Raw genomic sequence first — 21,208 nt, 5'->3', positions numbered from 1 at the left:
CGGGATTGAACGCCCCCGATGGCACCATTGTTATGTCCATGGATGTAGTCGGGTTATATCCGAGCATACCTATTCGGGAGGGCGTTCAGGCAGTGGTGGATATGCTGCAGCAATATTCCCAGCGGATCGACATGTTTGGGCTGAGTGTGAGCGGGGTACGGAATCTGCTGCTGTTTGTTCTCAGCCACAACTATTTCAGATTTGGCCATCAGATCTATCACCAAGTGGACGGGGTTGCAATGGGTAACAATCTTGCACCCCCATTTGCGATTCTATTCATGCATACGGTTGAGGCCAGGCTTCTGCAGGATTCTCCGTTAGTACCGCTCCTCTACAAACGCTACATCGACGATATCCTGCTGCTATGGACCCACGGCAGAGAGAGCTTGATGCGGTTTGTGCAGCATTTCAACTCTGCACACCCAAGTATCAACTTCACATATGAGCTCAGCGAGGTGAGTGGCTCCATAAATTATATGGATATCACAATTATGATCCAGGAAGGCAAGCTGGCATACAAGCTGTACCAGAAGGCATGTGCTAGTGGTCTACTCATTGATTATACTTCGGCAGTTCCCCACCATATCAAATTGGCAGTTGCTTCGTCACAATTCCTAAGAGCTCAGAGGCTCTCATCGAATACCAGAATGCGTGCAGAAAGTGAAGCGATGGTTCATGAGCAATTAAGATTGAACAATTACCCAGAGAAAATCATTGAAGAGGCACGCACTGCCTCCATAAGGCCAAAGCGTCGTCGCCATGCCAACCCATGCTGCGCATTTCTAAAGCTTCCATATAAGTCAGATAAAGTACATCAAGCAGTGAATAAAGCAATCAGAAAGTATAAAATTCCGGTTAGAGTCGTATATGAGCACACCGGTAGCCTGAGGCGCACATTGTGTCGCTCCGCCCTCGTTCCTCCTCTATGTGTCAAGGCTGCAAATCCGCTACAACCGAAAAAGAGAGGTCGCCCAAAGGGGCCATGTATCTCGTGTATATCCGGGGGACAGGATGTATGTATGCAGAAGAATGTTGTATATCAGCTGAAGTGCAAAGAATGTCCGGAACAATATGTTGGTGAGACTGGCCGCTTTCTGGAAACTCGCCTGGAAGAACATAATGGTGAGGCAAGACGCCAGGAACTCGACAAGCCATGGGGCCAACATTTTCGCACCACTCACCCTGGATGTAAGCTTAACTATGGGCAAAGTGCATTCTCTGCAGTTGAAGTAATAGGAAGAGAGCCTGATCGAGCCCGTCGAAAACTGCGCGAGGCGATTGAGATTCGTGATGCCAAGCCCCATGTGAACATAAGCACCGGATGGGATTTGTTGTGAATTTTCTCAGCTTCCCCTGCTGCTACTTCAATATCACTGAATAATTATAATATGAGGCGGGTCACTCAAAACCATTCTATTCCTGATGCCTCGTCGCGTCCCTGGTGGTAACAGTTTGGCATGGAAGTTTTAACCTCATAGTGCATTGACTCATGGGGCTCCGTGCTCCCCTCCTAGATCCTGTGCTAGAATTAACACCATAATTATTTGGCATGTACCCTCACTTCGTAGAGCACAACGGCGCGCTCTTCTTCTCCGTGATGTGCACAGTTGCACCTTCTCTCTCCCCCCCCCCCCCCTCTGTATAGAGGTGACATAACTCGCATCATTTTATTTTTTGGCGCTACACTCTGTGCAACGCCATTCACAGAGCACAATGCGCGCTACCTTTTGCTGCTTCTCCTCCGTGATGTGCTAGTTGCGCCTTTTTTTCTCTCTCTCTGTCATACTAGGTGACATAATTCGCATCTTTTTTGGCGCTACACTCTGCGTATATACTGCTCTTGTGTGGCTTCCACGGTATTCATTGTTATTACCTGATGATGGCCAAGAGCCGAAACGTTGTAAAATAACGGAACTGGTTCGGATGTGATATGCAGCGCTATGGGAATGGGTGTGTCCACCCGAATTCTTTTCACCATTGAAGAATCTAACTCAAAAAAGAACAAAGAACGGAGAGCTGGGGACGCACGTACCCGGCCCCGTACCGGACACACAGCCAAGAAGGACGACACCGTAGCGTCCCCACGCTTGACTGGCAAAGAAAACAGCAAGCAAAGAAAATCGGCCAGCGGGCGCAGTTCAAACATCTTGAACGACACGCTCAAAGCAAAACACGTGACAGAAAATAATGCATGATGTCATCTGTACTCACGCGGACATGCAAAAAGGTCAAATCTACACAAAAGCGAGTGCCGCAAGAAACAACACAAATAAATAATAATTCAAACAGCGAAGAACTAGAAAGGCAGATTTCTAATTATCGAAGAACAAGAATGTATCGTAGAGTCCCAGCGCAACTGCCGGAGGATGCTGGCACCCACCAGACGGGTGGTGGTTGCCCCTGCCAGAGAGATAGAACGAAAACTGAAGCAGAGGAGCCACGTTACAAATAGTGAAACGCACGAGGTAAGAATAATCGAGCAGTGTCCAATTACGACATACTGAGTAATATACATGTTAAACGAAGACAAACACTAACAAATGGAGAACGTTCCAACAGCTAGTTTGTGTGTTTCTGAACATTCAAGCGATGCCGACGCGGATCCCGCGAATATTATTATTATTAGTGAGGTAATATTGCATCATTCTTACCTGTTGTTGGTTGACAACATGAAACAAGGTGGAGGACACCGTGACCTTGTTTCATGTTGTCAACCAACAGCAGGTGTGAACTAAAACAAGGTTTATCCACTACTATTCTTACCTGTATTGAGGTAATATGACATCATTTTTACCTGCAGTGAGGTAATATGACATCATTTTTACCTGCAGTGAGGTAATATGACATCATTCTTACCTGTAATGAGGTAGTGTGAAGAACACTCGGCGAGTAGTGTCCGTAGCAGCCTGTGAGACACTAGTCGAGATTTGAAGGATGAACACGACCACCAAGTACACCTGGACGCAGTACAACACACACACAGACATGTTCACGTTCACGTAGCTGAACGTGCTCAAATTGTCAATGATGATATCGGCGATACAGCCGCACAACATTTCCCACGGTGAGCAACAGGTACGACGCATGCAGCTGAACCATCGCAGGCACAAACTGAACCCGCTGCGCCTCACAATACAGTAAATTATCATGTCCATTCCCAGAGGGAACTCACGACAACCGCTTATACCCAGTGAACCCTCACAAACCCAATGCAAGTACACGTATCTCTCCAAGATATCACGAGCAGCTAATGCAAGTGAATTCAGTGTTGTCAAGTCTGTTGTCGTGGCAAAATTTCCTGAATTTTCGTCTCTGAAGAAACATTTTCTGCACTTACCAACCCCAAGATGAACTGGAAGAATGCAATGGTTCCGTAGCCGACGAGTGGATTGCTGAACAAGAACGACCAGAGATACCCTAGCGGTATTCCACTCCAGCCGAACAACAACTGAACACAAAGGAGAAAGGAACAGACAACAGCCATTGCAGGACAGTAAGGTATCCAGTGAGGGGAAGCAGAAGGTGAGGGGCAGGGCAGGAGCTGTGGGGCAGGGCATGGAGGTGAGGGGCAGGGCAGGAGCTGTGGGGTAGGACATGGAGGTGAGGGGCAGGGCAGGAGCTGTGGGGTAGGACATGGAGGTGAGGGGCAGGGCAGGAGCTGTGGGGCAGGACATGGAAGTGAGGGGCAGGAGCTGTGGGGCAGGACATGGAAGTGAGGGGCAGGAGCTGTGGGGCAGGACATGGAGGTGAGGGTCAGGGCAGGAGCTGTGGGGCATGGAGGTGAGGGGCAGGAGCTGTGGGGCAGGGCATGGTGAGGGGCAGGGCAGGAGCTGTGGGGCAGGACATGGAGGTGAGGGACAGGGCAGGAGCTGTGGGGCAGGACATGGAAGTGAGGGGCAGGAGCTGTGGGGCAGGACATGGAGGTGAGGGGCAGGAGCTGTGGGGCAGGGCATGGAGGTGAGGGGCAGGAGCTGTGGGGCAGGGCATGGAGGTGAGGGGCAGGGCAGGAGCTGTGGGGCAGGACATGGAGGTGAGGGTAGGGAGATGGAGAGCAGGAGCTATGGGGCAGGGCAGGAGCTATGGGGCAGGGCAGGAGCTATGGGGCAGGGCAGGAGCTATGGGGCAGGGCAGGAGCTATGGGGCAGGGCAGGAGGCGTGGGGCATTCCAGAGCCCTACATAGTACTACGATTGTGTGATTCGGAGAAACCTGAAAAAGGCTGAAATACAGTACATGTATACGATACAGTTCTATGGCACACTCCGATATCATAACTACTCACCAGCAAAACAACTACTGCTCCAAAGTTAGAACCCTTGAAGGCGTCAATGTCGAACGCCGCATATACGATCATGAGGAATACGAGTGGGATCAGGTAGTTGATCATGTCCCACACGTAGTTAGCCACCCAATACACAGAGATGTGCACTCCGCTGACAAACTGAATGTGCTTAGACTGGACAAGATAACACAGGTATTCACAGGCACACACACACAAACAAACACACACATACACGCACATACATATGTACACACACACACACACACACACACACACACACACACACACACACACACACACACACACACACACACACACACACACACACACACACATACACATACATGTGCATCACACACGTACACGCGCATACATGCGCGCGGGCTCGCAGGCACACACACACACACACACACACACATACACACAACAGACATTATTTGTTACGGAAGACCTCTAAACAGTGGCAGCAGGGTCCAACCTGCCCAGACACACTCACACTTGTACGGAGCTTATCACATGAGAGATGGGCCAAGCCAAATACTTGTAGTCTTCCATGAGCTAAGCCCAAAGTATTGATTTGTATGTGCATGCATTTACTTTGGGTGCCGAAGACAGGAGGTCTGTCTTTCTACCCTCAACTGGCTCAATCTGTATTTATACGATCAGTCTGCCAGTCTAGGACATTTCTTACTTTGGATCGATACTCGTCAATCGGGTTGAATGCAAAGCTGGCAGTCAGGAAAGACATTCCGAGGGTAGCTACAATCCCAAACGACAGAGAGCCACCATCGCTTGAAACAGCTTCCGCCTGCCAGGATCAAGAAGACACAGTGACAATAGCAGACAGCATTCGTGCCCTAAACAGGATTTCAAACACACATTCAATGTACCTGAAGTAGTTCTTCTCAAGAAGTAATCGTCAAAGTCAATATCACCATGCTGCATGCAACACAACGTCAATGGCACCTCGCTACATGCAACACGACGTCAATAATACCATGCTGCGTGCAACACAAGCTGATGTTGAGGCTTGCGAACAGAACAGCAGCCTACACAAGACATGTGCATACAGTGTAATCTGTTAAAAGCACAGGCCATACAGTGACTACTTCATCAAAGAGTTAGACCAAACGGTGTAATTTCCCGTCATGTGATCCTGTACACGGTGGGACCTCGTTTGGGCTCTCTTGCACGGTCGGGTTAGGCAGCAGGTTCATTGAGCGGTAATGTACATACGTAGACATGCAGAGATGGAGGTGGTCGGTACCAGTCTCCATGGAAACACATTCAAAAACCTACCTGGTCTTCCACGGTCTTGTCCAGCGGACTGTTGACGGTGGTGATGGAGTAGCTAGCGTCATTCAGCGTGTTGCGTAGATGCATGTTAGACCAAGTGTTGACGGCGTATGGCAAGGTGTGAATACCCTGGAATGCAGCAACAACAATCGCGGTGTCGATGACGGTGATGACAATGGAGGAAACAGCAGCAGCAACAGCAGCAGCAACAGCAGCAACAGCAACAGCAGCAACAGCAGCAGCAGCAGCAGCAACAGCAGCAACAGCAGCAACAGCAGCAGCAGCAGCAGCAACAGCAGCAGCAACAGCAACAGCAGCAGTAATAACAGCAGCCGCACCAGCAGACACAAATACAGGCACAAATTCGATGACAATGACGACAGTGGCAATAGCAGCAGAAACAATAACAGAGACAGCAACAGTGGTGATGTCCACAACGACAACGGCAGCAATATCACAATAACAGCAACAACGACGACGATGACGGATGGGCGTGAGCAGTGGCAGTAAGACCATCAGCACCAAACACATCATGACATGGCAGTAAGACTATCAGCACCAAACACATCATAGCATGGCAGTAAGACCATCAGCACCAAACACATCATGAGATGGCTCACATTATAATTATACAAGTAACATTCAACATGCTGCAAGAAGTAAGATAGGAAGGCTAAACTGCATCAGAGATCTTAGCACTCATGCATGGGACTGTGAATGACGAATTTTCACACAGATTTTACGTGCACTCCCCACTGACCTTAGCTGAATGCCAGACTCTGGCATACATGTTATAGCCTTCCGGATCATACGCCGTCTGGAAACAGGATGGCACAGGTAGGTATGCTGTGCAGTTGGGGCTGTTGCCATACGATATGGTTTTCAATGGGTCAGGCTGGTCGCAAGGCACGGCAATCTCTGAGAACATGATATACATGCACATATGTAGGTGTGCACATGCACGCATGCACACACACACAAACACAAACACACCACTAGAGCGTTACCATTCGACCCAAATCAACCCTGTGTGTGTGTTTGTGTGTGTGTGTGTGTGTGTGTGTGTGTGCGTGTGTGCGTGTGTGCGTGTGTGCGTGTGTGCGTGTGTGCGTGTGTGCGTGTGTGCGTGTGTGTGTGTGGGTGTGTGGGTGTGTAACTGTGCTTGAAGGGGACGGTTGCACTTTTTGTAGCTCCGTTTTATCTGAGTTTTCAGTCGTTCCTCTTACTAGTCTTAGGCCACGGGGTGGCTCTGGGTCCACCAGAGTCGCCCCTGGCGTGTTTCTGAATTTGCTGGGGCGAGGGTTCCGCGACGCGGTCGCCAGGGCAGTGTATTTTCTGTCACGACCGTTGTCGTCCTCGTCTCTCCATTCGCGGTGGTGTAGCTGACCCCCGAATGGTTTCAAACTGCGAAGCTCGGAGTACAGTGGTGGCAGAGGCATGAGCTATGAGTGGAGACGGTTGCTGGAGATGGATGGTGATGAAGGGAGAAGAGTTACGCTGCCTGACGACGCGTGGGCAATTGTTTGATCCTGCAATTTCAGTTCGAGCGCGGTGGACTTCTAGACGATGTGTCCTCATGGCTGTTTTTCAACGCTTGGCCTATCGCTGATATCCCTGCATGGAATGTTCTTCCAGTGGAGTCCAGGTGGGACTTCGGGTGCCCACACTCCATCACCTGGTTGATTGTTTCGGAACTGCAATAATACAGGTTCAAACGAGAGAGCTTGGAAGCTCAGGGCCCTACGCTATGCTTTATGCTTTTTTGCCTAGCTCATCGTACATGTTATTAGAACTGATGGAAATGTTTTTTCATTGTATATGTGGCTATATAGGTGGCTATACTGCTGGCGCTCTTCACGCGTCAAAGAGGACACCATTGCATGATTTTTCCTCTACCATAGACCGCACAGTTTCCATGTGCGCAGCTGCAGTAGCATGACGCGAATCAGCACGATTAAGCCTCCTATGCTCATTTCTTGCATTTGTGTCGTCCGACGTTTCTTGGGACCAGCACTGACTCTGTCGATCACGGGCGTTCTGGAGTCGATGGGATGTCTGTCCTGACGTTTCCTGTGACCGGCGCTGACTCTGCCGATCACGGGCGATCTGGACTCGACGGGATGTCTGTCCTGACGTTTCCTGTGACCGGCGCTGACTCTGCCGATCAAGGGCATTCTGGAGTCGACGGGATGTCTGTCTTGACGTATCCTGGGACTGGTGCTGACTCTGCCGATCACGGGCATTCTGGAGTCGACGGGATCTCTCTTCCGACGTTTACTGTGACCAGCGCTGACTCTGCCAATCACGGGCGTTCTGGAGTCGACGGGATCTCTCTTCCGACGTTTCCTGTGACCGGCGCTGAATCACCCATTCACGCTTATTTTGGAGACGACGGGATCTCTCTTCCAAAGTATGTTTTTGCTGACGCATCCTATCACCTATTCGGCGTCTATTCTAATTTAATTTCCTCCTCGTCTCCCTATTTCTTTCCAAATCTCCGTCTACATCAGGGAGTCGTATACATAATACGACGAATATTGGTACTGTACGGGACAGATACGGAAGCCAGCAAATATTGTGGACAGCTGTTATGTACAATCCTGTAGAGCCTTTGTAGTCACAGATACGGGACAGATACGGGACAGATACGGGATAGCTCCAGGCGTGACACAAACACACAAACAAACAAACACCAAATTAAAGCTGTGTGGACCCTGGCTAGCGCCAGACGTTACTGAAGTAACGTCTTCTGCATAGCTACGGGAATAATTATTGTTTCCTTTTTGTGCGTATCTCTTGTTATCTCTCTTTTCTATACGTCGCACACCAGATGTACTACTATCGCCGTCTTTCTCCTGCTATCTCTCTCTGTTTGCTGTTTTTGTTTTTGTTGCCACTGCCCCTCATCATACCCATGCTTGGGTGGAGGGCGGCGTGACCCGTTAGGGTAGCTGTCAATGCAGTACAGTACAGTGTGCGTGTGTGTGTGTGCGTGTGTGTGTGTGTGTGTGTGTGTGTGTGTGTGTGCGTGTGTGTGTGTGTGTGCGTGCGTGTGTGTGCGTGTGTGTGCGTGTGTGTGCGTGTGTGTGTTACAAGCGAGCATCCGCACACTACACTACCAACACATCACGACAAATACGCACACTGCAAGAAGAAGAAAAGTGTAACTGTGAGTAGCAACACTGAGCATGACGTGAGTAGCAACACTGAGCATGACGTGAGTAGCAACACTGAGCATGACGTGAGTAGCAACACTGAGCATGACGTGAGTAGCAACACTGAGCATGACGTGAGTAGCAACACTGAGCATGACAGTCCAGTCAGCCCTGCGCTGTCCGCCGCGCTGTTAGTTAGCAAAACACTACGTTCATAGTTCATAGCCGATGACCATACCTTGATAACAGTTCGCCTCAATGTCCATGGCACGGCCATCGCCCCTGACCGCATCGGGCAAGTCACTGCCATCACCTGAGTGCAATGAGTATCCGGATTGCCACTCCTTGAAGTAATCACCCGTGTTGGCATTCTGTATGGCAAACATACAATGATACAAGACATGGCATCTCAATTGACTGGTTGTGACAGACTGGAGTCGAACAATAACATAGTGTGATCAGGGACAGGGAGATTGAACCGGGCACTATCGTGATTGGAGGCAGGGTAGTTGACCCGGGCACCCCCGGATGTGGTGCAGGATAATAGACCCGGGGACTGAAAAAATAGGGCTTGAAAGCGCTACGTCGCAGCCAGACTGCAGCCGCGCACTTTCAGATTTTGCATGCATCCATACTTGTTTGTACAGTTGTCCTTCACACAGGGGTGGCACACCCACAGGTAATGAATGGGACTGGGCCCTCCCAGCCGGGGACCCAGTCCTGGTACAGAAAAGTGACACTAGCATGCGACATGAAAGGCCTACACGAGGTCAATATATTTGTATTATGACCCGAAAATTTCTGCCATTGTCCGATATTGCGCATGCGAACGAGAAACATGGTGTTTTGGGGCAAAGTTCTCAGCTAGATGCTAGGAATGTGAGATTTCTAAAGACACATAGTGCTAGTGACATACTGCGCCTGCTTACCTCAAGCACCCTAGCTTGGAACCATGTGGTTTGACGGCGAGCAGCAGTGAGTGTGGGAGCACTCGGGCATTGGTCATTGTCTTCGCATCTGCAGTGATACACATAATGGGGTGGAGGTAATTAACACACATTCACTCTGACTCAGACCTGCCCATCGCGGAAGCGATGATAGCGAACTGCTATGTTAGACATATCAACTTGTGCTGGGTTAACACCATTCAACAGCTTGCAAGGCTGATGAATTGACCGCCACTGATTTTTAGCCTGGTACTCACCACACAGCTGAATGAAGTGGATTTTTCTGGCCAGTGAATCCCCTTTTTTTTACACACACACACCGCCACACAATTTCTACGTATTAGAAAGGAGCCAGGCTGCATCATTATGCTCCCGGTTGCCTAATCAACGGGGCACTGCGCTTGACAGACAATGATGCTGGGTTCGAATCCCTGCCAGTAGATCCTTCCCTTTTATCAGATTCCTTATTGGCGACCATCGTACAATGCTTTTGTTGGTTATCGTTGGTTATCGTTGGCTTTGGTTGGTATATATTGAAATTTGAAACGATACGACAATAGGACGATATGACGGTATAACATGGACCTGAAAATGGGGATGCGACTTACAATCGGGAGAATACGGTAGACTATTGTCGCAGTGGTCTTTACACACACGGTTAGCTCTGCATGTGGGTAGCCTGAACCTGTAGATTGTACTTACGATCCGGAGAACTCTCTCGCCAATGTTGCCGTATCCAGTCGTCGCCGGCCATTGAGCGTGGCGCGTGCGTTCAGACAGACGCTACATTCCTTGTAGCCAAAAGACTCGCCACAGCTCGAGAATACTCCCAACTGCACGTTCGCAAACCACAATCACAGGTCAGAGAAGCTATGCAATAATTATGGCAACTGTATTCTTGTATTCAACTGACCGGAGGATGTACCCAGTATGCTGCGGACAGTGCTCAACACAACGTGGAGGCAGAGCGTAATACAGAGAACAACAGAACAACAAGGACAATCAAGGCTTGTTTGCCGCTACTCAAAGTTTCATGCTTACGCAATAATCAGGCAACATGAGGATGGGGTGCCGACCATGCCGGTATATATGCCAGTGACATATCAACCTTATTCAAGTGACATGATTAGGGTTCTCGGAATGACATCTGTTGTGTTCACTACTAACACCTCAAAAGTTTCAGGATCGCACAGACGCCACAAGACAAAAGGTCACGTAATTCTTTACGGACTATAATGAATGAACAGTAGAATACATTGAGAAGAAGAGACTGGAAAAATACGAACTACATCGGAAAGAGAACTCTAGAACACTAAAGAAAACAAACCACAGCATCAAGGAAACGAACAACGCATGAGGGGTAAAGCGCTGGCCAGCCACAACGTGCGTCCAACTTTGGCATGAGCGTACAGAAGAGCGTACAGCGCTCGGAAAGCGGAAGCTAAATTTGGCGGCAAAGCGACAGCAATAGTACGGCGCGCGGCACATAAGCAGTACGAGGCGAGGCACGTATACGCGTGTGCGGCAAACATTACACACCATGTACCATATATGCATGAACAGCGCGGGGCGCATACTAACTCATTCAACATCAGTGCGCGGCGCAGGCATCCAGCTAGCTGGCGCAAGCATGATCATAATTGCATGCCATCACGCAATCAGCGCACATAAATCGCGCATCAAATAAATAAGTCAACGAGCTAGCAAGAACACAATTCAAAAATGCAACGAAGAAATAATTACTATTCTAGTCGGTTATTCGCATGGGACCAAGCGCAATGTCCAAGCTGATGAACTGTGATTGCACAAGGTAAGCCCAAGCTCCTGAGCTAACCGTTCTGGTGAGCAGTCTTCTTCGTGCTGCAAACACACACTACACAATGTGTCGTATCTCGTAACAAGTACTGTACCAAATCACAACGAACACTAACAATACGCAATAGTAAACAATAATCAAAAACACTACGCAAAAAAGCAAAGCAAGCAGCACCTAGCCAGCAGGAGTCACGGTCGCAACGAGATCTCGACGACACCCCAGAAGACCTTTCTCCGACACGATACACAACAACATCACTCAGCAGCCATGGGACTTTCTTTGTTCGGATTCAGAACAAAGGAAAATCGTTCACAGTACTCCAACACACAACACTGCAACACACAACACTGCAAATAACGATTTCTAAGCCAGCCTGATTCTGGGATGATGAACTTGGCGAGGAAAAAATAAGAACATTCCCGTCTCCGTTCCCGCGGCAACAGAACTCTCGACTGGTGCCAACACCAGTGGCAGACACGTGACCTAACTATGAGCTGAGGTGTGTGTGTGGAGGGGGGGGGGGGGGGGGGGGGGGCAGCTACTGGCACAAGTGCCGAATGCCCAATTTATCACATCCATGAATACGGTAACCGGAGTGGCCACTCCAAACCAATACAGACAGTGCTGATCCGAGGTCCCTTTCAAGAGGCTTAGCAAAACATGCATTTTACTACAATCGCTAAACTACACCATCGTTTTCAACTGCCCGTCACACAGAGTAGCACAACACAGTCATAATAACAAGAAAAGAAAGAGAGAAACAGGACGATGCTCTTACATTGCCTTGTCCACCGAAATAGGTCACATTGGCGTAACGTTCCGCAATGCACGACTCGTGCAAGATGAAGTTTTCGCTGCAGCAGTCGGGCGAGGCGTTGCCCGGTGAAAAGCGCACAGAGTCGGCGGTGATATCCATTGGTTCGATGTTGGATGGATTGCTCAGGTAACCAAAGCCAGGCGAAGACTAGAAACAGAGACACACGGGCAGGACAGGACAAGGCAAGGCAACAGTCACTGAGTGTGTGCAAACAGGAAACCATTTCAACCTTTAGAAGAGGCCACAGCCAGAGTGGCAGTGAGTGGCAGTGATAGCGATGCTGCAGCAGAATCCAAACACAACTAAAATGTAACTAAGTAACTGATACTTGTGCTGGGATGGCACCGTCAACAGCTTGCAAGGCACAAAAGTTTACCCCCACCACTAGTTAGCCAAACACCATAGGTATTTACTTGCCAAATTACATCGGGTAGAGGGAATGTACGACCTCAAGAATAAATCCATCCATATTTGGTCAATTTCTCCACCTCTTTCCGTTCCGTATATGGACTATCTGTACTAGATGTGTGAATCTGCTTATCCTCTACACTCTAAATATGGTGGTACAATGGTAAACTTGGAACAGCTAGGATGTCATAACCATTATCATAAAGACATCAGCTACGATCGTTATCATAAAGAGCTAGGAATCCATGTTTCGCAAAGCAAGCAGTGGGGAAGTCCCCCTCCCCAAAAAAACACACACACAAACACTATGTATACAACACCAACGTACACCCACACGTGCACGCACACATGCCTGCACACGCGCGCACGCACACACACATGCCTGCACACGCGCGCACGCACACACACACACACACACACACCGCACACACACACACACACACACACACACACACACCGCACACGCATGGAAATACGTACCGTATTCAACGGGGTGCGTTTGCAAACAGGATCAGGGCAAGTCGGGGAATCGCGATAATCAGCAGTGTAGGCACGAGTAAATTTGAGATTGCTGAATTTCAGCGTGAGGTCCGGGTCAGAGCGAATAGTAGGTACAAGCTTGATGACGAGCAGTGCACAGATGGTCAATACGATCGGGAAGAGAAGCTGTAGAACAATGACGGTAGGGTGACGGATGCTGGTCAGGAAGCGCTTCGTGAACATGCCGCGGAACTGCTGGAACCAGAGCGACGATCCTTGCAGCAGATCTGCACGGATAGCAGCACAAGAGAATAGCACACGACACTCTGGGACGTCACAGGGAAATGGGGAGTGGTACATTTTTCAGATTTTTTGTTTGGTGAAAGGTCCTAGCCGATCCTTCGCCTTCTGGAAAATAAGTGACAATCGGAAAGGCAGTAGAAGCGTGAGCCAGCACTTCTCGATCCAAATTTCATCATACACGCACATTTACCACTGCGTTCATGTGCAATTTGAAAATAAAGTAGATGAGACCCACAACCAAAGTGGTCAAAGACCGAAAATCCCATTCGCCGCATCCATGTTTCCCTAGTGCCTGGCCACGAGTTCCCATCAGGACTTGAACCTGGTACCCTCTGAAAGCGAACAATAAAACTCAGAACTACGGAGCCACCTTTCCCGACTCAGGGCACACCACTGAGATATGCTTACCGGATGTCATGTCCATGTTCTCCATAGCTTGTGGCTGCTGGGGCAGGTCTGCCGCGTCGTGCTCCTCACGTTCGTAGGACAGCTGCGAGTATTGTCGCTTGACCACCGAGTTCCTTCTCTCCAGTCTGTGGCACACGTATATCGCAGGGGTACAGAATACGACTGTTGTCGCAGGGGCAAGGATGCACCTGGTGTTTTGTTGTAATTGCTAGAAAACTTGAACCGCATTTCATTCGCCTATGCTACACACAGCCCATACCACACACACGCTACCAGGACATCGAGATGCCGTACTGTGAAGTGTCGCTCGAGGTGGTGTCTTTCTCTGAACTTGTTTTCGGCAATCCGTCGTACACAAAGGCACACAATAAAAACCTTGGCAAATTCCGTTGCGACTCAGAGTTTCATGGCTGAACCAATTATCAGACAAGGTCATTGTGTGCCTTCACGTATTACCATATCATGGCACACGGCACTACAACACCAGCACAGCACCCACCTGCATACCTAGAAGGTCCAACAGAAAACCTGCAGTAACTATAGCTTGGCTGGGTGATTACGTCATCATTTCAGATGCTTTGCACTGCAGCTAGTTTGCAATTACGTCATCGCTTGAGATGCTTTGCATTATAGTGTTTATGTGATTGCGTCATCGTTTCGGCTGGTTCACGCTATAGTTGCATTGCAATTACGTCATCCCTTTAAATGCTTCGTATGGAGGGGCAGAACAGTGGCATAACCTCTGCTTCTAGTACTTTGCCACTTAAATCTCAGTCAAGGGCCGGGCACAGAGGGTCAGGGAATTCTTCGACCCCGACGGTAAATGCTGTACGACTTCAATCAGTTCCTACCTCGATTCGAGAGTGACGTCAGCCGACTCGCCGGCACGGTGGAAGACTTCCTCCATGGTTGTCACCGACACACCAAAGCTGCTGATGCCGTATTCAGCGCTCTTGGCTACAAAAAAAGTAGAAGACAGATGCAGAAGAGCAGATCAACACAAGAGAATAAGCCTGGCAGTGGAAAGTTGTAGGATGCAGCCGAGGCACCTTTGAGTGAGAAGATGTCAGAACAATGAGATACATAGGAAATCAGAGCCATTGTGTTACGAGGAAATCATTCACCAACCTTCCAAGTCACTGAAGAGAGTACAGAAGCTGTCCACACCATCGTGAGGGAGAACAAACGACATCTCTGCACCAATATCACCGACAAGACGACCACCTGGCACAAACTTTGTCACGGAATTGACCAGTGCTCCTGTAACCCATACAGAGAACACATACACACACACACATATGGAGAGGGAGGAAGAGAGAGAGAGAGAGAGAGAGAGAGAGAAAGAGAGAGAGGGGGGGAGACAGACAGACAGACAGACGGGCAGACAGACAGACAGACAGACAGACAGACAGACAGACAGACAGACAGACAGACAGACAGACAGACAGACAGACGGACAGACAGACAGACAGGCAGAGAGCAAAATAATAAAATCCATGTGCACCAATTACTTCACATCATTTTTTTCTCATGCAAAAATGAATAATGAGGTTGTGCTTCCAACAAATACAGTTTTTGCCACCCAGTTGTGCAAAAGCTATGCAGTTTTCGTTCTCAAGCATCAACCAACCTTTCCCGCTCTCAGTCTGGTCATTCTTCTTGACGACAGTCAGATGATAGCCAACACCAAACCTACATGCACAAACACACACACACATACACATACACACATACACATACACACACACACACACACACACACATACACATACACACAGGCACAGGCACAGGTATATCATGACATATACATACACATAGATCATCATTCAGTCACAACACCAGTGATATGAGCTACTGGTGTGAGGGGTTGCACGTCTATGTGAGGTGTGTGGCCACTTGGACAGTATTTACACTATGGCTGGCCCATAAAGATATCTATAGGATATCCATTATACTCCACCACCTCACATATACACGATCAGCATTATATTCCATCTACCATCAAGAAGTACAAGCTTAGCAAAAGGGACAGTGAAATTCCGGCAAGAACGAAGAGAGCTACAGAGCAGACAATGAGAAGGATAGACTGACCTACAGACACAGAGAGAAGAAAAGAACCAGCTAACTTGTGGTGGCTTTCACTTGTGTCGGGACGAGCAGACTTCAATTCATACTTTTCTATGCAGGTCTACCCGTTAGAAGCAATTTTAGAAGACCATTAAAACCTGTCCTCCTTCAATTTGTAATCACACTGCAATGTTCATCAATTTACAGCGTTCCACACACTGAGTTGCTTACTTAGTTTTGAGGAAGAGAGAGGATCCACTGCAGACCAACTGCCCATTGGCCATGATAGCGATGCGATCACCAAGAAGATCAGCTTCATCCCTGAACAACAACAGGACCACAGAATTCAGGTAGCAAGATGTTATGGCTGGCTGTTAGCGTATCAAGTGTCCACAAGCTGCATATAGAGCTCATTGTCATCCAAAAGCAGAACTACAACACACTAATGCCAATCAGTCCACTACCATAAACAGTCCACTGCTATAAACAGTCCACAACCATAAACAGTCCACTACCATAAACAGTCCACTGTCATAAACAGTCCACTGCCATAAACAGTCCACTGCCATAAACAGTCCACCACCATAAACAGTCCACAACCATAAACAGTCCACGACCATAAACCGTCCACTACCATAAACAGTCCACTCCCATAAACAGTCCACTACCATAAACAGTCCACAACCATAAACAGTCCACAACCATAAACTATTACTAAATAAAATACCCTTGCATATGCAGGCTTATAATTGGTTCTCCGAAACACGGAATACCCGGAACTCATTCAGTCTCCCACGCGCTGCCTCCACCCTATTCACTAGATCCCCGATCTTTGCTGGCTATGTGTTTTGGGCAACATTACCAACGCAGGCCAAGACCAGCACGTCGATGGTTAATTTTGTTGCTAAAATCTCTGCTCAATTATTGGTTTCATGTATATCCTGCTGGTTTGTCTCCTCCTTTGCCTTCTTTGCCTTTTATTTGTATTCTTTTATCTGTTTTACTGCTGTGGTTGGCTTTCACCCTTGTCTCAGTTTTACTGGCCGTCATCATGATGTGCCATGAGATAATGATATAAATACAAAATACAAAAACACAAAACAGTCCACAACCATAAACAGTCCACAGCCATAAACAGTCCATTACCATAAACAGTCCATTACCATAAACAGCCCACTACCATAAACAGTCCATTACCATAAACAGTCCATTACCATAAACAGCCCACTACCATAAACACAGTATTCAAGAATTTGTCTACATGTAGGCACCCCCAGCAGGTTTATGACTACCAAAGGTGAACATGTGAGTGAGTTCATATCACAACGCCAAGTATGAATTATTGGCAGTATTACAGCACAGGACCTCACATGAAATGCGTGGTAAGTAGCATGGTACGTCCTTCCTTGTGTTTCAGCAGCAAGTCCCAGGTAGCGCGGCGGGCATAAGGATCCATGCCAGACGTCGGCTCATCCAGAACAACCACCTTGGAGCCACCAATTAGCGCAATTGCCACACTGCACGACAACCAGAGAAACCACACCATACATACATGTATACACAATATTGCACTGGACAACAGCCAGAAAAAACGCACCATACATGTACACAATATCGCACTTCACAAAACAGAGAAAACACACATACACGTGTACACAATGTTGCACTCCACAAGAAGAGAGAATACACACATACGTGTTGTACACAATATTGTAGGCAGCCTTGGTCGATGCGGCCGCGAATCCGGCTAACTTTACTTCTTTTTTTCTTTCTTTTTTTCGGTCAACATACCAATACGGAAAGGCAACCTAAGACTAGGATAATGTTTAGCGTGGAGGAGGTACATTCATACAACTGCAGATTGGCTTCTACGTGAGAGTTGAGACACAACATTTCCAAACTTACCTCAACTTTCTCTTCATGCCACCGGACAGTTCCGCCGCCTTCCAGTTAGTTTTGTCTTCTAGCTGCAGGTCTTGGATCATATCTGCTATCTCGCCCTTGGCTTCCACACCACGACGGCCAGTCTGACAAAGTACAAACGGCAGAGAAGACAAAGGTATGTGGCACGGTGCTGAAACTGCTCATCCCTTACCAAGCCAAAAATACAGTATCCACTGACCTACAAAGCCATCTGCGCACATTATAAAGTAGATTTCCCATCACATCCACGAGGTCGATGCCATCTATTCCTCCAGTCAAGAAAGTAACGCAACGGTATCATCTTCCGCAATCCAATTTGCTTGATGCGGCGCATTCATATAACACAAACAATTTAAAAGCACCTGCAATGTGGATCAGGACACGGCTCTCAAATACTTTTTTTTAAGTCACTTTCCTTTAGGAAAGCAGGTCATCAGCTGGCTACCTACACCTACAAGGTACAGGGCACTTACCTTGAGCTCCAAGAAGAACCTCAGGTGTTCCTCCACGGTCAGTGCATCGTACAGGACATTGTGTTGTGGGCACAGGCCCAGGCTCTCGCGCACCTTCTCTATGTCAGTACGTACTGAATGACCGTGTATAGAGGCGTCCCCACTGCTGGGCGGGAAGAGACCCACCAACATAGACATTGTTGTTGTCTTCCCTGAGGACACACAAACACATACGGCAAGTAAAGACAGTTCGCAAAACACCACAAATAATGATCATTACATACGGACACTGGCATTCGATTTTGTACAACTCTTTTCTGCTCCCCTTCTGTATTTATCTTTTTTTTAAATCTTTTTTTGATAATTCCAAGCCACCCAAATAGGGTGGTGTTTGCTGCTTCAGGTAGTAGTTGTCGAGTATCTTACCGGCCTCCTGCTAACTGGCACAGAACATGTTCACATTGTAGACGGGCTCTCAACACTCAACACCTGCTGTATCCTCAGGTCGGCTGAGGGCAAAAAGCCTCACCATCACTATGCTCCCATATGCATTTTTTCGTCTTTGCCTGTGCGCTGCGATCATTGTAAAAACTAGATAATAAAATAAAAGTGTAGATACGGGAATCAGACATACTGAGGGCAGATGGCGCCTGTCTCCAAGCTGGGCGATATTAAGTACAGTGCACCACTCTGGTTAGCTTAGTGAGATCTGCCTGGTTGGACATACCTGCTCCGTTGTGACCGAGTAGAGATGTGATTTGACCAGAGTACATGTTCAGGTTGAGATTCTCCACGGCAACCTTAGACTTTCCACCAGTCTGTCACACACGTATGCATGCATACACACAATACTATCAACAACAACAGCAGCAGCAATCATGGTATCAGTAGTAGGGTCCTCAGCACCAGAAGCAGCAGCACCAGCAGCAGCACCACCAGCACCAGCACCAGCAGCACCAGCACCAGCAGCACCAGCAGCAGCAGCACCAGCAGCAGCAGCAGCAGCACCAGCAGCAACACCAGCAGCACCAGCAGCAACAGCAGCAGCAGCAGCAGCAGCAGCAACACCAGCACCAGCAGCAGCGCACAATGCTAACAAAGCCACTGCAGTCGACCTACCCTTATAACGATAACCTCTATAACGATATTACCCTTATAACGATATTTTTCTGCCAAACCAAATCACTCCATTGACTTGTGTATACAATGCCTTACCTCATTATAGAGTAACAATATTGCTATAACGATATTACCCCTATAACGATATAAAATGGGCTGACCAATCGACATTTTCCATTTTATAACAATATCTAGCAGGGAATATGTAGAGCCTACTATCCAGGTAGGGCAAGCTTCACTTGATAAGTCGTTGGGACATGACGAAATGCAATGGGGCACCAGTGGGCACCTTGCTGTGCACATAATGTGCATGTATGTCAGTTTTTATGCTATGAAGAGTGTAAAAAATGAAAAAATCCATGCATTATGACATATGTATATGAAATGAACCAGTTACCCCTATAACAATATTACCCTTATAACAATATTTCTTGGTGTGATGCAAATATCGTTATAAGGGTAGGTCGACTGTATCACTAACATAACAATACACATGTTTGTTACACACGAGTCACCGAGTACCATGTGTCTGGTTGTAACTACTATTTACAAACAGACACATGGTACTCTGTGACGCGTGTGTTACTGCTCCGCTTTTGCATTGAGCACTCGATCGAACCGGAGGACTCCGATCTCTGCAGATGTTTGTTACAGATCAATGCACATATAAGAAGTCATAGATTTGATAGCTCACCGGCCACAACGCCACACAATCAGTGTGTTGTATTACAATGGATTTACTAAGCAATATCTACATCGGTATTATCTAGACAGTCAAAGAGCAACTCGTACACTTACATGATAGACCTTACGAAGGTTGCGTATGCCGATACCAACAGTTACACCGACTGGCTCCTCCTCATGATTCTCTTGGGCACCTTCATCTCCTGCCTATAGCACACAGGAACACACACACACACACACACACACACACAGGAACAAACACGCGCTCACACACACACGCACACACACACACACACACAGGAACACACACACACACACAGGAACACACACACACACGCACAGGCACACACACACACACACACACACACACACACACACACACACACGCACACACAGGCACGGAATGCGCACAGAAACACGCACAGGAACATGCACAACAAAAATACGAGTCATTAACTAGCGGCATAGGGTATGAATGGAAAACTGCACAGAGCATGTGGCATGTTCAATGCTTCAGCAATAATGCTACCTTGCAAAGTGTCACATCTCAACCAGGGTTATCTAGGTAGTACCCAGGGTGTTTGCCCAACAAATCCTCAACCATATATGGCTATTAGTGTTCAAATTACACGCCGGCGGCATCTTGATTGCTTTAACCGCAACCACTCTTAACCCCATATGTTTCTTTCGGGCTACATGCGAACTCAATGTCGAATGCAGACCTCACAAGTGAGCATATATGGGCGAAGTGGTGGCCCGCCGATGCGAATGTCTTTGCTTGATGTGTGCTCCAATACATCAGGTGATGCAGGAGCGAATCCGGCTAATTTCTTTTACATACAAACTGTGTTTCAATGGCAGTGCAACACGATGAACAGGTTGGCATGAGGGGACACCACCTGTCACTTCCCCGTATAGACACTGATAGAACTTCGCACCCCAGATAACTATACATGTGCAGGTGTTCCTATAAGGTGATGTACATCGCAAAGTAAAAATAATAATAACAACAAAAATACTTGCGGTGACCAAATGATGACCCATAGTGACCT

General features: G+C 48.0%; 1 protein-coding gene across 1 annotated transcript in view; it reads right to left on the bottom strand.

The window, feature by feature from the left end:
* LOC135822740 (phospholipid-transporting ATPase ABCA3-like) overlaps positions 1-21,208 on the bottom strand; it is a gene marked incomplete at its 3' end in the record, with an annotated part of 60,521 nt that overhangs the window by 14,556 nt on the left and 24,757 nt on the right. The window contains 21 exon segments of the mRNA XM_065335566.1: positions 2,857-2,957; positions 3,338-3,448; positions 4,282-4,455; positions 4,973-5,089; positions 5,581-5,706; positions 6,338-6,495; positions 8,971-9,103; positions 9,662-9,749; positions 10,382-10,512; positions 12,274-12,459; positions 13,201-13,487; positions 13,912-14,036; positions 14,763-14,868; positions 15,040-15,171; positions 15,542-15,603; positions 16,210-16,299; positions 17,349-17,495; positions 17,884-18,005; positions 18,375-18,565; positions 19,081-19,171; positions 20,271-20,363. Of these exon segments, the coding sequence (XP_065191638.1) occupies positions 2,857-2,957; positions 3,338-3,448; positions 4,282-4,455; positions 4,973-5,089; positions 5,581-5,706; positions 6,338-6,495; positions 8,971-9,103; positions 9,662-9,749; positions 10,382-10,512; positions 12,274-12,459; positions 13,201-13,487; positions 13,912-14,036; positions 14,763-14,868; positions 15,040-15,171; positions 15,542-15,603; positions 16,210-16,299; positions 17,349-17,495; positions 17,884-18,005; positions 18,375-18,565; positions 19,081-19,171; positions 20,271-20,363 (2,771 nt within the window).

Source organism: Sycon ciliatum, chromosome 8 (genome assembly GCF_964019385.1).
Source record: "Sycon ciliatum chromosome 8, ocSycCili1.1, whole genome shotgun sequence".
Lineage (NCBI taxonomy): Eukaryota > Metazoa > Porifera > Calcarea > Leucosolenida > Sycettidae > Sycon > Sycon ciliatum.
Note: the sequence above shows the minus strand (reverse complement) of the source record. Positions and strands in the feature narration are given on the sequence as shown.